Raw genomic sequence first — 16,444 nt, 5'->3', positions numbered from 1 at the left:
GTAGGGGGTTTTTTTCTTCTGGCAGCTGCAAATGGGCTGGGCCGCCGTAAAAAGGAAATTGCTGAAATTGCCCCCTGTGTCTGAATTCGAAAATCAAGCCCCAAAAGTGCTTCGAAAGGGCAGTAGAGCCTTAGGAAGCGTTCTGGTTACCTTCACCACGAAAATAATGGCTGCTTATAGATGATTTCTTGATGCTTACAGATAAAGTTTCTAGCTTGGCATGAGAGGCTTGTGGCATGGAAGCAAAATCAGCATGAGTTTAGCACCAAAGAGGAAAATATGGCTTTCTAAGGAGAAAGGGGAGTGTTTAAGGTGAGGAAGAAGAGGTTTGCAGGCTGATTTGGCTGAGAAGAGAGAAAGAAAGAACCATGTTCTTCCGGCAGCTTGTCAGATGTGCAAGTAGTCTGCCAGAAGAAGAAAATGGAGAAGGAGGGTGAATAGTGCACGAGATTGCTGGGTTTTTGCAGGTAAGAGAGGAAACTTGCTCTCTAGGTGTGGGTTGATTTTGTTGGGTAGAAGAGGCCTCATTTTATAGTCGGTGGAAACCATCACTTCCCAAGAAACCCTAATGGCTTCTACCCATTTTGGCCAAGCTTTTCCCTTCCTTTCTCCTCTCCTCTCCTCCCTTGACTTTTCCTATCTTGGTGAAATTTCCTCTGTCTATTTGCACAAAATCAGGAATTTTGGGAGCTCAAGGCCCCTTTTCCCGCAGCTATTCAGTGGGAGGCTCCAGTCTTAGCTTTTTTTCTTCTTCTTTCCTTCCTCCTTCCCTAGCCAGATCTGATGAAGGAAAGCAAATCGGTGTACATGCTGGTTTGAAGGGTGCTCCTCCTCCTGGCAGCTTACGTGCTAATATCTCTTGGTTCCTTGAATGTTTTGGCTTTGAAACTTGCTCCCCCCATGTGTTGGAACCCCCCAGCAGCTTTGTTCAATGAACCTTCAGACCTTCTCTTCGTGGCTTATATTTTTCTAGCAAGGGGCTTAGGCTTTTGTGGCTCATTGTGGCAATTGTATGGGCCAAGGTGGTTTATTAAGTAAGTGGGCTATTTTTATTAAACATTGGGCTTTTTGGTTGAGTCAATAGGCTATTTTGCTTGGGCTATTGGGCTATTTTTTCTCTCTTGTGCTTACCCACATGTTTGGGCCTAAGAAATGGGCTTGAGTCCAGAGGCTCCCAAGCAACCCGAGACTTTCCATTTCTCGGCCCATCAATGGGCCTCATGTTGATTTATTACCATCCATACCACAACCCACTCAAGCAAGCCCCGGGCATTTGAGTGGCTTAGGCCCACTTAGGTTTGTAGAGTGGTCGGGTGTGTAATAATGATTTCCTGCTTGGCATGGCATGTCGCTTGGCATGCTTTTAATTATTATGCTTGATGGGATAATTAGCATGGATTTGCAGAGCTAATGCATTTTATAATCTTAATCTTGATTCCTAGCATGACAGATTATTTATTTGGCATGGCACGTGGAGTGTGACTCGTGCATGGCGGACTTTTGTGTGCTCCAAGTTGGGTTTTTTTTCAATAAGGTATTGCGCTGGGCTGAGAATTCATTTGGGCCAAGCCGTGGATTTTTTGGGCCTCAACATTAGCCCCCTTAATTATTAAGGCCATGGATAAGTGCTGGAATGGGCCGAATAATTAAACCCAACCCAAAAATCAAATTTATAAGCTCCAGCAGCTATTTGTGGTTTTCCAGATACCAACTTCCTCCTTCTTTTTCATTTATTATTTCTTCCTTCTTCTCCTTCCTCTTTACGCGTACCAGAGTAACCCTCTCCCCATCACCTTCATCTTCTTTTTCCTTTTTCTTCCTCCAACGAATTCAGAGTGAGAGAGAGAGAAAGCGTGAGATCGGGCAACAACCACCCGTTTTTAGCCGCTGGAAGGGAGTTCGAGCCGAATCCGACTCCGTCATCTTCCTGTACGAAGAAATCCGCTTGCAGTTGCTGGAAAAGATTGTCTTTGTGCAGAATTTTCTTCCAAAATTCCCAATTCCTACTTTCTTGGTGCATCTGAGGGTATCCTTTGAGGGATTAACGAGGTATTCCCTTTTCTCTTGCAATTTCTTGAATCTAATTAGGGGTTTGTTGGGTTCTTCATGCCCATGGGTTTTGCTCTTTGTTCTGGCAGCCAAACACCCTTTTTTTTTTTTTTTTTAACCCATCCATCTTTTGTTGGAGTAATCGTCAGCAAGGAAGAGTTTGCGTCAGTTTTTGGGGTTATCTCCTTTTTTATTTATTTACTTTTTTTTTTTTTTTTGCAAGCTGCTGGAAGAGTGCGAACTTTGTGAGAAGAAATTGTTGGCATGGATTGCACCCTTCCCGTTCGGCATCTAATCAATACCCGACTTACTTTCCTTCAACATTCTTTAGCCCTAATTTAAACTACTAGAGACTTCGACTTATGTCGAAATTTCGGCAAAGTCTCCCCTGTAAATTGAATAATTCCCAATTTACAGTACCTGCAAACGACCACAGAAAAAAAAAAAATCCCAACTTGCAACATGGAGAGCAACTAAAGATTAAACTTACAACACGGGGAATATATGTAGAAGGTAAAAAATGATAATCGGACATTCCTACGGGGCAGACAACAATGATGCCTCGATGTGGTGGTCTTGACCTCAGATATCTAGAACCTAGGGGGTGCAAAACAGAAAATGTGAGTGGATGAAAACAAAAGTTAAACTTAATTTATATTCAACATACATAACTCCATCCGTTTTAGAAAATAATGTCAAAACACTATGCAACAAAATCCTTTTGTATACATACATATATACCATTCGATATTTGAAAATAATTCAATTCAGTAAGTTCATGTTATAACATACGATAAGGAAAACCATATAATTAATACTTCTCAAATTCTTGGAAAACAATGTAAACATGTTCTTTTAATCCTTATTGTAAAACCATATATTTAAACCTACCAAAATATCCTGTTAGTACAAAATATAATTATCAAAACCCAAAATCCTTTTTTTTGCAACCATACCCTTCCACGGACATGATATGCCAAATAATTTATAAATATCCAATCTCAATTCCAAACTTCATTTCAAATGTTTATACCTGTGCATGGTACTCTTAATCTACATGCTCAAGAAAACTAAACCTGGGAATAAATCCACACATATACCAATATACATATATATAATAAATACACACACACACACACCCATAATCAAGGTATCATCATCATGTATCGGGGAAACAATCCAACTGAGGGATTGTTTGACTAGACCACATTATAGCAACACATTACTTAGTGACTAGGGTTGAGCAGTCCAACTGGGGGACTATTGCTCCACAGCACACACGCCGACAACACATTGCACGTGCGGCTGAAACAAGTCTTACGCGCGTAGACAGCCTCTTCAAGAGCTTTACGTCACACCTCGTCAAGGATGCCCTGGTATCCTCCTAGACGCCGGCAACACATCACATGTGTGGGTATCATTCGTATCGAACCAGGGGAGGTACATATCATGGTGCAAATCCGAAATCCAATATACCATAGCCATCAATATACATAGCTCCCAAAATCCAATTTCCAATAATCATATTCGAGATTCGATTCTCAAATTCACAATATTCAAATCCAAAGACATCCTGAATATCATAGTCCAAAACCCAAAATCCATATATTTTATAACTAACAATAAGTTCTAGTAATCCCATAAGATACTATAAAATCATAGTTAAAAAGCATATATAAAATCCCATAACCCCAATAAACCAAATAAGCCAAGTTCTAAATCAAATCTCATTTATGCATGAGATTATGATTTGAAAAATAATGCTCATTTAAAACAACAAATGTCCACTCACAACAAGTCCAATGCTGCTCAACCTTGAGAGGGCTCTACCTCTGGAGTATGTGAAGTGTGGGTACCTAGATCAAGAGAATAAGCAGATTTAATTAATAACCAAACCCAACAACATACTTAACTCAACACTAGAGTTCCCTAGTCTCAGTGTGTGCATGGTGAATGTCAGTGTTTTGATTATGTTGTATGGGCCTGAGTTCCATTAGAGTCCCTGTTGAATTGCGTATGGACGAAATATATTCTTGTATGCTGAACGATTGGGATTATAGAATTGTGCTTTCTATTGGTGCAAATAATTTGGTAAATGTTCATTTTTCAGGAGAGACTCTACCGGTTTTTCGATAGAAGTCAAACCCTAAAGCAGTTTTTGAATTAGGGCAAAAAGGGCAGTTTAGTCATTCGTCTGGACACCTGCCATATGTTGGACTCACACGGGGTTCAACATGGATTCCAAAGTGGAATTTGGGTCTGGTCCTGTCAAAAAAACCCCAAATCACCAGCCAATGTCCATACCAATACAACAAGCACAAGAAGGGGAGTGTTTTCGGTTCTTAGACCTCGGCCAAAAAGTGGCCGGAGCAACCCCGAACACGGCCAAGCTTGGGTGTTTTCACTCCAAAATCGATCCAAACCACTCATATAAACAACTAGAGCATGGAGAAAGGATGAAGAACCATACCTCACTCGACAAAAACGGTGGCCGCAGCAGTCGCCGGAGTAAGCTCCAAAGCCGCCGACTGTAAATTTTTAAAAATTGGAGAATCTCTGAGTTGTTGACGTCGGAGAAGGGCTGGGCTAAGATGAGGAGGAAGAAAGGAACATTTTTCGTGAAGATGGCACGGCTAACCGGTGCACAACGGCGTCAATTGGTGGCCGAGAAGTCGAACAGTCATTGTTGCTACGGTGATCGTTGCGAAAGGACTTAGAGCATCTACAATCATCCTCTCTATTTTTTAGTTAAAATTTAGCTAAAAACATACAAAAGCTATTTTAGGAGCTCTCTACAAAATTTTAACTTCAATCATACTCTATAGTTTAGGGACTCAAAAATGCTATAACTTTTTTTTTAATTCAACCATCTATATAAAAAATAGTTAGCATTAATTAAAGGTTTGAAATACTCATAAAATAAAGCAGCATTAAATTATAGGGAGCCACTAGGAGTTCTTTCTTTCTCCTCAGATTTAGGAGCTCCTAGAGATCTCCCTATTTTAGGAGATGGATAGGCAGCATGGTTAGAGTCGTATTTTTCCAAATCCTCCCTAAAATTTGTCTAAGGAGGTGGTTTAGTAAGCCCATTATGGATGCTCCTAGAGGAAGAAGAAGAAGTCGAGGGAAAATAAATAGAAGAAGAAGAAGAAGTCGAGGGAAAATAAATAGAAGAAGAAGAAGAAGTCGAGGGAAAATAAATAGAAGAAGAAGAAGAAGGCCTGGGGACTATAGCATCGTTACTGTAGTGGTACCGTAGCACACAAGATGTTTTGTTTTGAAAATTACCAATGTGTCCTTTCAGTTTTCAGAGCTTTACGTGTTCGTTAGAACTCAGAATTGAGCATGTTGCTATCTACGGACTCGTATCGACGAGCTCTACGCAATGGTGCCACTCCTTTCCCCAAATTCCTTTCCTAACAAAAAATGACTAAAGTGCCCCTACCCCAAGAGGACAAATGTAATTTCACAATTAAATAATTAAATAATTAAATAAATTACTTAATTGGGTCGGGGGTTATTATAATGAGGTCTTGTGAGCAACTCGTTAATGAAGGCCCTTCGATTAATCTGAGGGCACATATAATTAGTAATTTAAACAATCACTCATATTCCTTGTTGTAAAAACAAATAGGGATACATGTTCAATCTAATTCTTCAGTTCCCAGCCATCTCTCTCTCCCTCATCCTCCTACTATGTCACTCTTTGTTAGTTTGATTGAACAGGTTTGCACAACTAGATTTTCCAAGAATCTATTTTCCAGTATTCTAATAAATTGGTATTTAAAAAATGAAAAAGAGATGGTTCAATTTCTTCTCAACCACAATCCACTGAGTACCAAAATTTCCCATATTTTTAATGAGTTTCCTAGAAAATAATAAGATAGAAATCCAAAAGAAAAAAAAAAGCGAGGCCATGTGAGGATGGCGTTGAGAACAAAGGGTAGAGTCTCTAAAACGAATATCTTAGGATGAACTCATCTCCATTGTCAATCATGGAGGAGGAGATTAGGGTTAGAGAACATGTCTGATGAGAGCAGAGTCTTAAGTTTATATAGGGCCAGGTTAAGTCGACTCTACTCATCACCAAGGGCCGACTTGACTAACTCTCTAGGCCCATCAAGCAACGGTTTATACAAAAGGAAATAAATAGGACTCCTTTACTTGGCTTCAAAACTTTCCTTAATTCACAAGGTTTTGGGCCTCAAGATATAACCTAATTTAAACTCTTATCAAACCTTATATAACTTAGTATCTAGTGCACCGATCAAACCTGATATAACAAATTTTGGATGAAGAATCAATGAAAAGGGGAAAACAAATTGAAACCTCATGGAGTGTTTGTGTAATTTTTAAAACCTCAGGGGGTTTTGTGTAGACATCGAAAACTTCAGGGAGTGTTAGTATAAATAATTCTTTGGTCATTTAATAATTCTCTATAATTTTCAATTCCTTCATTCAAATAGAGGGTTAAGGTATATATTTTAGCGCCACTAAACTGGCTTAATTCACATTATTTTATATCAAGACAGCAAGCCGAAGCCATTAATTGGCCCAATTCCTTCATTGGTTTTCATGGTTCCCAAATATTAGTTTAGACATTTCTTTGAACATGTTGACCGCATCAATGGATGCAAGCATTTAATTTACCATTAGATAATAACTACAGTACCCTCCGTTTGAATGAAGGAATTGAAAATTACATAGAAATCTAAAATAATGGAATTTAGATTTCCATCATTTCAATTTCTGACATTTGAAGATTTTAGTGTTTGGATTTATATATGTTGAAGTTTGTAAATGAAAGAATTTTCTAAATGACACTATGAAAATTGTGAAATGACGCCTATTTTGGTGGAAATTAAATTCGGGAATTTGATGCCCCAATTTTCACGATTTTTTCTGCGCGTCATTTAATAAATTCCGTGCTTAAGTTGCCAAACAAGGAAATTATCAATTTTTCCTTTTAAATTCCCCACTTATAGTTAAATTCCGAGTTATTTTTTCCTCATCCAAACGGAGGGAACTTAGCTTACAAAGAGGAGAAATTATATAGCAAATCAAATTGGTTTTATTTTTTTGTCTAACTTCATTACAAAGCAGACCACATTTGTAAAACAAAATACATACAAAAACCCATAGGTTGGAAATGGCCAAAAAACAAAAACAAAAATTAACCATCCAATTGCTTGCATTGCCTTTTTCCTATTCGAAATGTGAAAACTAAAATTCTGTCAAACACAGAAGTGAAAATAATATTTAAGATTATTGTGCTTTGATTAACGATTCCAAAAAAAATCAATCAAGCAGTGCACCGGAGTTTCAAGTCCGGTTGTCGGAGTTCAACGTTCGGCGACTGGACTGAAGAGTTAAAATTGGTTGAAGAGTTGGGACAAAATTTGAAAAAAGCACATGTGTTGTTTTGTAGGTGAGCCACGTCATCCTTTAAGACGATTTTTTTGGGGTCAGAAATTGGTCCTGATATATCAGCAGCCAAGCAAGCATAGCCTTTAGCAGCGGCAGTCCAATACGCTAATGGAGCTCCTTGCAGTCTCTTTCTCGTCATCTCTGGCTGGTACCTCTCTCTCTCTCTCATACACAGAGTCATGCAGCAACATAATCTATAACTTGTTGGCTTATCTGGGTATTAATTATTTTGGCTTATAATTCATTAAATTTTTTGAATTTATGAGCTTTTCCATTTGGTATTTTATAGTAGTTTTCATTCCTTGTGGATTGATGTCATCTATGACATTTAAGGCTGCTTTGATTCTTGGTTTAAGCTGTAATTTCAGTTTGACTGTCCTTAGAACTTCAATTTATACTTGGTAAATTATTATCTGTACTTGTGTTGTCATAATTCTTTTCATCATATGTAGTTTCTCATCGCGACAATAACATGTGCCCTGTGATATACAATACTGTGTACATATATACACACACACACACACATATGTACATGTTTCAATATATATTCTTTTAAATAATAGAATCACTAATTTTGTGCTGTCTTAGACGCAATGTTTAGTATTCATTGTGATAGTTGTGATTTGCTATGTATATTATATTATATGTATCGTATGTATCGCAATAATTTTATATTACTGCAAAAATATATCCTGAAAGCATAGAATTCTTCTTGTCTTAGGGAATGCCTTGTTTTTGGCGAGGCAGCATTTGTGCAAGTGGAAGAACCATAGTAGATTTGACTTAGAAGCCAAATTTGTGAGAAATAAAATTTTGAATAAGAGTTTGAGAAGAGGAAGGAGGTGTTTATCTGAAAAAACAGAAGCTTCTATTTCTTGTTCAACTGGTACAGGGGAGGATCCCCTTATACCTGTTAATAAGAAATTAAGTGATGCACGCGTCATTTATGCTGTAGCTCCTGCCATGGGTCATAACCAGGTACATTCAGCTGGTCAGTTGTGCAATGCACACCTTTTTATACTGATTTATTGCCATGGTTCTTCATTAGTTTACTTGTTAGTTTTTCTGTTTTTTTTTTTTTTAAAATTGAAAAATTTCTTGGTCTTCTTCAGTTTTGCATTTCTGGGGTTTATTGTAATTGTTTCAATTTCAATGAATAACATACTTATATACCACGCAATCAATGTTTTCTAAATGTACTAACATTGCAATTTTTCTCTTCTGAGTAATGTGTGGTGCAGCTACATGTGTAGCTGGAGGTCAGCCTGAGCTAAGCTTAACTTTAGTTTAGATGCGCTTCTGCTCAAATTTGGTTTCACATGGCAACATTTTTTATTAGATTTTGAAGTTTATATATTCATCCATATAAATACATAACACACACACACACACACAGAGACAGAGTAATACGTATCATATGAGTCCGTTGACTGATTAGCCTCATTGTTAATAATTCTGAGTAGATGCAAATTTATCCATTTGTTTTTTGTTTTTCTCTTCATTTAATGGTTGCAAGTTGCAACGATTCTGTACTTATTTCTTTCTATGATGGTGTTACTGTTATAGTTCTTTCTACTTCTAATAGTCTGAATTTACTGTTGCTAGCAGGAGTCTCATCCAGAATCCCATTTTAGAGTTCCGTCAATAGTGAATGCTCTTGAAAAATGGGAGCTCTCGCCAAAGGTATCAATATATGTCTTAAACTGCACAGATCCTCAACTTTTCTGCCATTGTTCACTTGCCTTTCCATTTTTGTCAGGTACTTTTTTATTTATTATTCAGTAGTTTAACAGCTGGTCGAGCAGCTGGTCGAGCAGCCTTTCCATTGTGAGCAGCTGGTCGAGCAGTTGCTTGATGTCTTTCCCATTCTGTTCAGGGCTTAAGGTTAAACCCAAGAGCTAGACCTTAAATTATGGGCCTTGACTGACAAGTCTACATCCTAAAATAATCAGATCAACCCTCTCTAAACCAGAATATAAAATGTGAAAAAAGAAAAAACTAGAGAAACTCTAGAAGCCTAAGCTTGAAACAGAGATTCTGCACCCTAAATTAATAGACCCGGTTCAAACTGAAAATTGGAAAAAAAACTGAAAAATGGAAGGCAGTTTGAACAACCTTGGTGGCAATTCAAATGGCAAAGGATCCTGCAAGCAGAAATTTCACTAGTCAAAATCAATCCAAGATGTTTTCTTGTGTGTAAACACAAATTTATCTATTGTTTGCATATGTAGGCAATTTTCTTACCTTTTCTTCATGTACGAAACAAGACTTTCGATTTTTATTTTTTGTTGATTATTTGTTCTATAATGCGGATGGGAAAAAAAGGGACAGGTGAGAAGTCAGAGCAACTATTTGGTATCTTTGTGTTCTATACAACCCAAAATTAGACAAGGAATAGGCGGGCTTGGCTGCTGTACTCTAGTATGAATAGGCTCTTAAGAGGCTCTTGCATTCAATTTTTTATGAATATGATTCCACGATTCAGTTTATAGAGTTTGTTTTGGGATTCTTGCCCTAGAACTCAATTATCTTCGTTCCAACTTCAATTCTATGGCTTTATCTCGCTATTTTCTGTTGTTTATGGTCTGGAATCCGTTTCTTAGTTTACCCACTGGGCAGCAGCTTATTGCTACTGTTCTGCACCAAGTTCACACGCTAGCTTATCTTCGATAAGTATTCAAGTAGCTGACATGTGGGTAGGCCTTGTGTCAATATCCTATTTTCTTGAGTGCTTAAAAAACAAAGGCCCGGATCTCATTGGCAGCAACAGTACTTCACAAACTTGTATAGGCAGGCATTAAGTACCCCTGTAACCATGCCTATTAGCAGCCATAACTCAACCGCCTCAATAGATTAGAGGTACTGGGAACTTTTACCTTGGAATAGAGATAATAATGACTCTGTACTTCTTTCAATCACTACATATGATGGACGTTACTCATTGTAATTAGAGGACTTGATCGATGTTTTAACTGTTGAGTAAGTATTGAAATGGAATTTGGCCTCATCCCCTTTGTTTTTTTCCACCCCAAATCCCTTGCAAGTCATTTAGTTAATGTAGCTGCCAATTTTTGACACAGCCTTACAAAATGGTCAGTAATATTACCACCACTTCTGTTTTATACTTTTTTTTTTGCCTCACAAAACTATATGTCAAGCCAATATTCCATGAATTTCCGTTGTTCACTTGGAAATAAGCTCCTGATAGGGTTGTTTGACTACCACAGTGGATAGATAAAGTAGGCATTGGCATTGGCAGTGGATAAATGAGCAAGTTCTCTATTGAAAAAGTCCATTAGCCCTCCAATTTAAGTTCTATTTTTTGATTTACAAATGAAGCAATAAAATTCCCATTTGTTTGATCATCTTTTGTCTTATAACTCAGTTCCGTGGCTTGGAGGTTATTGAACTTGAAAATTTCAACGCAGCATCATCGAATGACATTGCAAGTGTTCATACAAGAGCCTATGTATCAGGCCTTGAGAAGGTAGCAAAAGTAACCATCACATATATATTTTTTGGTTTTGTCTTCAATACTCTTCTTGTTTTTGGCCCTCCTTTTCACCACCCCACCGACTTGTTCCTCCCTTGGATTGTATTATGTGCTAAACAACTGGTACAATTAAGGGTCACTAACTACATTCCTTGAAATATTGCAATCTATGAAGGTGTTTCCTGTTCTGTTATGCAATTGTCAATTTTGTCCTGGAAGTTGTAGTTGCGCTGCACTTTGGCATTATTTTTGTAAAATACCATGCTTTTATGTTGAGCATATGCACTCGTCATATTCTTGAGGAGCACTAAAAAGCTATAATCCTCCCTGTTAACTGCTAGAACTTAATATTACATCAAATGATTGGACCCATATAGAACTCCATAAAATCATGGTAAAGTTCTTTGCATGCTGTCTTAGATTCCTCAATTGACTCAACACAAGTTACTCTACTTAACAAATTTGTTGGAGGCTGGACGGCATCCCTTAGTTCAGGTCTTTACATTATCTCACCCTTCCCTCTCACATGGTGTTGTTTTGTCTAATTGTTATTAGTGAAATGCAGTACTGAGATGGCAAGTTTTGGAAATCTGTTGGTGCTGGAATATTTCTCTCTCTTTGTGGTCAGGTCCATATATTTATCATATTTCTCTCTGCCTCTCTCTAACACCCCCAATCCAATTTATAGGCTATGGATCAAGCCTCAAAACAGGGAATTATTTTGATTGAAGGCTCTGGGCCAACATACGCAACTGTTGATGTAAGTGGTAGTTAAGACATTTCAATGTCCTTTTTCTTGTGTCTTTCCGTTCTGATTTTCTAACAGTGGTGTTAATAATGTAGACGTTCCAGGAGTCACTAGTTGCAGCTGGAGCAGGAATTGCCTTAATTGATGCAGTGGTGATTTCTCAATCGTGTCTTGGTGATAATCTATGTTAGTTATGTGTGCTGAAGTGTATAGGTGATACTTTTGCATTGCCGTCCAACTGATCCTCTGTCTACTTCAAAAAGGATAAAGTTTTCATATGGTATAAATCTTGTTTGAAGTATCCTTCTTCAATACATCTGAATTCATTGCTCAGGTTGCAGAATCAAAGATCAGCAAGAGTCCACCTGTAGGTTTTGCTTTAATAAGACCTCCTGGACATCATGCTATTCCAAAGGGTCCAATGGGGTTTTGTGTTTTCGGAAATGTTGCAGTTGCAGCTCGTTATGCTCAGCGTTCACATGGCTTAAAGCGTGTGTTTATCATTGATTTTGATGTTCACCATGGGAATGGGACAAATGATGCTTTCTATGATGATCCTGATATATTTTTCCTGTCAACTCACCAAGTAAGTACGGATTGGATTTGGACTAGTTTGGTACATTTTGTCTTGATATCTAGTCATGAATTCTTGTGATGCTCATCTAAGTAGCTTATTTTTGGTCAGCAATTAGTAAACTTTATCTTTTCTCCATAGCTAAATACTGTTACTGATTCTTGATGGTGGGAGCATATAACCTAAGTAGAAACACTAAGATGTCACTATTTACATACTGTTTTTTCTTATTTTATTTTGTTTTATTTCATTTCTTTTTTCTCTCTCAGTGATATGACTTTAACATGTTTTATAAATCTAGTAATTTAAATCCAGTCAAGTTTGAAACAGACTTTCTTTGGTGCCAACCGCATACATACCTTTTTGGGAATGAAAGAGTACTTTCGGAAACTATAGCAGTAATAAACTTGTATCTTTTTGTAAATATTTTGTATTCATATCTAGTCATAAATTCTTGTTATGCTCGTCTACTCGTCCGAGTACCTTATGATGTCATTATTTACATATCATTTTTTGTTGTTTTATTTTGTGCCAACCTCATACATGCCTTTTGTGAATTGAGGAGTACTTTTGGAAACTATAGCAGTAAAAAATTCATATTTTTCATAAATGTTTTGTATTGTAGTTAACATATATTATTTGAAATCCTGTTCCTGCAGTTCAAGAATTTTCTGTAGAATTCTGTGTTTCTTTTTCTTTGGAATAGTTCTTCGTAATATACTGTCTTGTCAACATGCCAACTTTAACAACTTTCCAAATTTATAAGATTTCATACTAGTGTATAATAATCTTCACATATTGTGATTCCTTATCTATATACTGATAAGATGCAAAGAGAATACACCACCTTGTGTCTGAATGTTATCCTCAACTTTTTTATATAAAAAAAATTTCTGATGTTGACAAGATTGACTTATAGATCATCAAATATCCCAAGTTTGAAAGCAGAAGCAACAAGATTGACATATAGATCACATTTAGGGTTATTAGTTTGTGCGTTGTGTGACTGTGCTTGTGGCAAGTCGAATTACCTGCCAAAAATAACTAAAATCAGCACAACTTTTTATGTCACGTTGCAGCTGTGCAATTCCCACAAGATGTTTTTGTTTCAAGGGTTCATACACACACAGTATGGAATTTGCATTGAATACAAACACAATTTGATGTCTTGTTGTGGATCTATACTCTAGTAGGGAAGGCTGAACCTGCGGATCTAAGGGCTACAGCTGCGTTCACATGCAATCCGAGTTCACATTGTAGAAAAATCCGTCTTTCAATATCTGGATCTCTCCGTTTGAATTGCAAGTAAAGAGGATCCATATCCAACTTTACACATTGTCCCATGCAGAAATTCTGCTACTTTCCCCGTAGTGGCATAATGCGGCTTGAACTTGTTCTCTTGCATTGAATACTTTGGATGCTACTGTTAGACCATTGAACTGAAAATCAGAAAATTATTCACCAAAAAAAAGTACTCGGTGGTAGTAAGCAGCTCTACAAGAAAACAGAAGATTGAAAAGAATTACCAATGGAAATAATGACAGAACCAGAACCCAAGACCATACAGAGTCAGCCGCAAATTAATTACAGATTAAATGCCATAGAATAATAGAACTAGGGAGCTCCAATTGCTTGCAGTTCTCCTGTGTAATGAAGAAACAGAAACTTTCTTCCAAGAAGCCACCTTGATGTGGCCAACAATTATGTTACATTCTAGCACACATGCAGACAACTCTTCACAATTAAAGCCCAACATGTGGAATTCAACTTATTTCCGGAGGGTCTGCAATTGCAGGGATTTGAAAGTTAAGGAACTCCTGGTGTGATATCATGTTGAGTTTCCTGGGTTACCATTATTCCCAAAAGTTTAAGCTGACAGGATATGGGCCAACCATTATTTGGTCTTCTAACAGATTTTATTTTATTTTTTCCTTCAATTTGTTTACTGCCACTGTGAAATAATGTACATTTTAGATATTCTTTATAGAATTCCAAATTTATTCCTGTGTTAATTCATTGATTCAGGATGGAAGCTACCCTGGTACTGGTAAATTTGAGGAGGTAGGCCATGGAGATGGGGAAGGAACAACACTAAATCTTCCTCTACCTGGAGGCTCAGGTGATACTGCCATGAGAACTGTGTTTGATGAAATAATTGTACCATGTGCTCAGAGGTTTAAGCCAGATATTATCCTTGTCTCTGCTGGGTGAGTTTCGCATTCCATGTAAACTACTGTTTCATTGCCAATCTTCATTACCCATTTGCTTATGAATAACCAAATTGTTTAGGTATGATGCTCATGTATTGGATCCACTAGCAAGTCTGCAATTCACGACGGGAACATACTACATGCTTGCATCCTATATTCAACAACTTGCGAATGATCTATGTGAGGGTCGATGTGTATTTTTCTTGGAAGGAGGATACAACCTCAAGTCCCTTTCCTATTCCGTGGCAGATTCATTCCGTGCCTTTCTGGGAGAGCCAAGTTTGGCTTCCGAGTTTGACAACCCTGCCATCTTGCATGAAGAGCCATCAACCAGGGTTAGGCAGGCAATTGAGAGGGTAAAACATATACATTCCTTATGAAGATCCCATAGACTTGGCATGCATACAACTTTACATATTATTCTGTACTATAAAGATCAGATGCAAGCATGTTCTGTTGTGCAAATCCTTACCTACAAAGCTCATAGTTCTCACTTATAGTAAGTTTGTTTTAGTGATTGACAATGACAAATAGTTACCTGTACATTCTTCACTGTTGAATTTCTGTTCGTGTTGCAATTTGTATATGTATCTGGTGGTTGGGAAAAACCTAAGGATCCATTTGGATCAAAGGCTTTGAATTTGAGTTCAAATGAGTTTTTTATTTCGGAGTTCAGAAATGTTAAAGAAGTTAATGTGGTCTCATAGCATGATCCTAATCTCAAGGAAAATGCTAAGGAGACCACATTTATAGACACAATGATATGCCATGCTAAGGCAAAAGACTCTAATCTTAAGGAAAACGCTTTGAATATTGGGTTGTAAATGCTAGCTTTCTTGAAAACCTCAATTGCTTTTTCTTTTTTCTTTTTTGTCAAAATCTCAACTGCTATATGCTATGTTATAGGAATTGTAGAGTTCAATTCCATGGATTGTTGATCATGTTGACAATTGCCTTGGGTCTTGATATGTTAATTAATTTAAGCTATAAATTTAAATAATAATGGGCTTTTATTGAGTGTTTTCTTTTTAATTTTGAATTGAATAATTGGACAAGTTTCAAGCTTAACTTATGTATTGTATTTTTTGTAATTTTCTTTATCATTTCAATAATTATGTATATATTAACAAAATTTCTTATTTGTTAAGAAAAAGAAATCAATGGTTCTTGTTTAAAGAGAAGGGCTACATTCTTGTTTGCGTTTAAAAAATTGAAACTTAAAGAATAAAAACATTAGTTTATTTATAAAGAAAGCATTGATTTTTAATATTTATTATTAGAAAAATCAAATGGACTGATATTTAAAATATAAATATCCTAAGATTTGGTTTTTTTTTTTTCTAAAAATAATTATAATATAATAAATAGGCTTTAAACGTGTTGGTCTGTAAGGCCTTGGGCCGAATTTAAGACATCCATGACATGCCCTCAAATAGCGGTGTCAAATGGGATGACACGTCCAAAGATATGAGTTCAACTTGCCAAGGCCGACATAAATAATTGCAACTAAATAATGCATGGTCGCAAGCATTGAGGAATAATTAGGATGAGAGCAGCAGCGGACCTAAGAATTTTTCAACGGAGGTGCAATTTTTAAATAGAAAATTAGTTAAATACTCATTTCTAGAAATAGTTCTATAAAGAAACCTTATACCATTCAATACATATAAACACACCCAAAATAAATCCAAAAATTGACCGCTGTCAATTTCTTAAACTCAACAGCTATGTTGAATTACCGTTTTGCCCTTTTGCTTTGTCTATTAATCAACTCAATCTTCATCAACACACATTTCGAACTTTCTTCTTCTTCTTCAACAATCAAGCTCTGCTTCTGGCTTTTTTCCTAGTCCAATTCCCATTTAATCTTCATCGTCTCCACCATAGTCCTCGCCGACTCCATCACCATAACCCGTCGTTGATTCACCTTCGCCCAAAACTCT

At 36.9% G+C, this 16,444-nt stretch overlaps 1 protein-coding gene across 2 annotated transcripts; it reads left to right on the top strand.

Moving 5' to 3' along the window:
• LOC18781486 (histone deacetylase 14) lies at positions 7,526-15,164 on the top strand. Of its 2 annotated transcripts, XM_007211443.2 has the most exons (9): positions 7,526-7,624; positions 8,198-8,454; positions 9,085-9,159; positions 10,862-10,963; positions 11,658-11,729; positions 11,813-11,869; positions 12,052-12,303; positions 14,317-14,498; positions 14,581-15,164. In XM_007211443.2, exons 1-9 carry the CDS (start codon positions 7,585-7,587, stop codon positions 14,879-14,881), a joined length of 1,338 nt encoding a protein of 445 aa, XP_007211505.2. In that variant the 5' UTR covers positions 7,526-7,584; the 3' UTR covers positions 14,882-15,164. The 2 variants fall into 2 exon arrangements, with proteins under 2 accessions (XP_007211505.2, XP_020417687.1); XM_020562098.1 differs by lacking the exon at positions 10,862-10,963.

Source organism: Prunus persica, chromosome G4 (genome assembly GCF_000346465.2).
Source record: "Prunus persica cultivar Lovell chromosome G4, Prunus_persica_NCBIv2, whole genome shotgun sequence".
Lineage (NCBI taxonomy): Eukaryota > Viridiplantae > Streptophyta > Magnoliopsida > Rosales > Rosaceae > Prunus > Prunus persica.
Note: the sequence above shows the minus strand (reverse complement) of the source record. Positions and strands in the feature narration are given on the sequence as shown.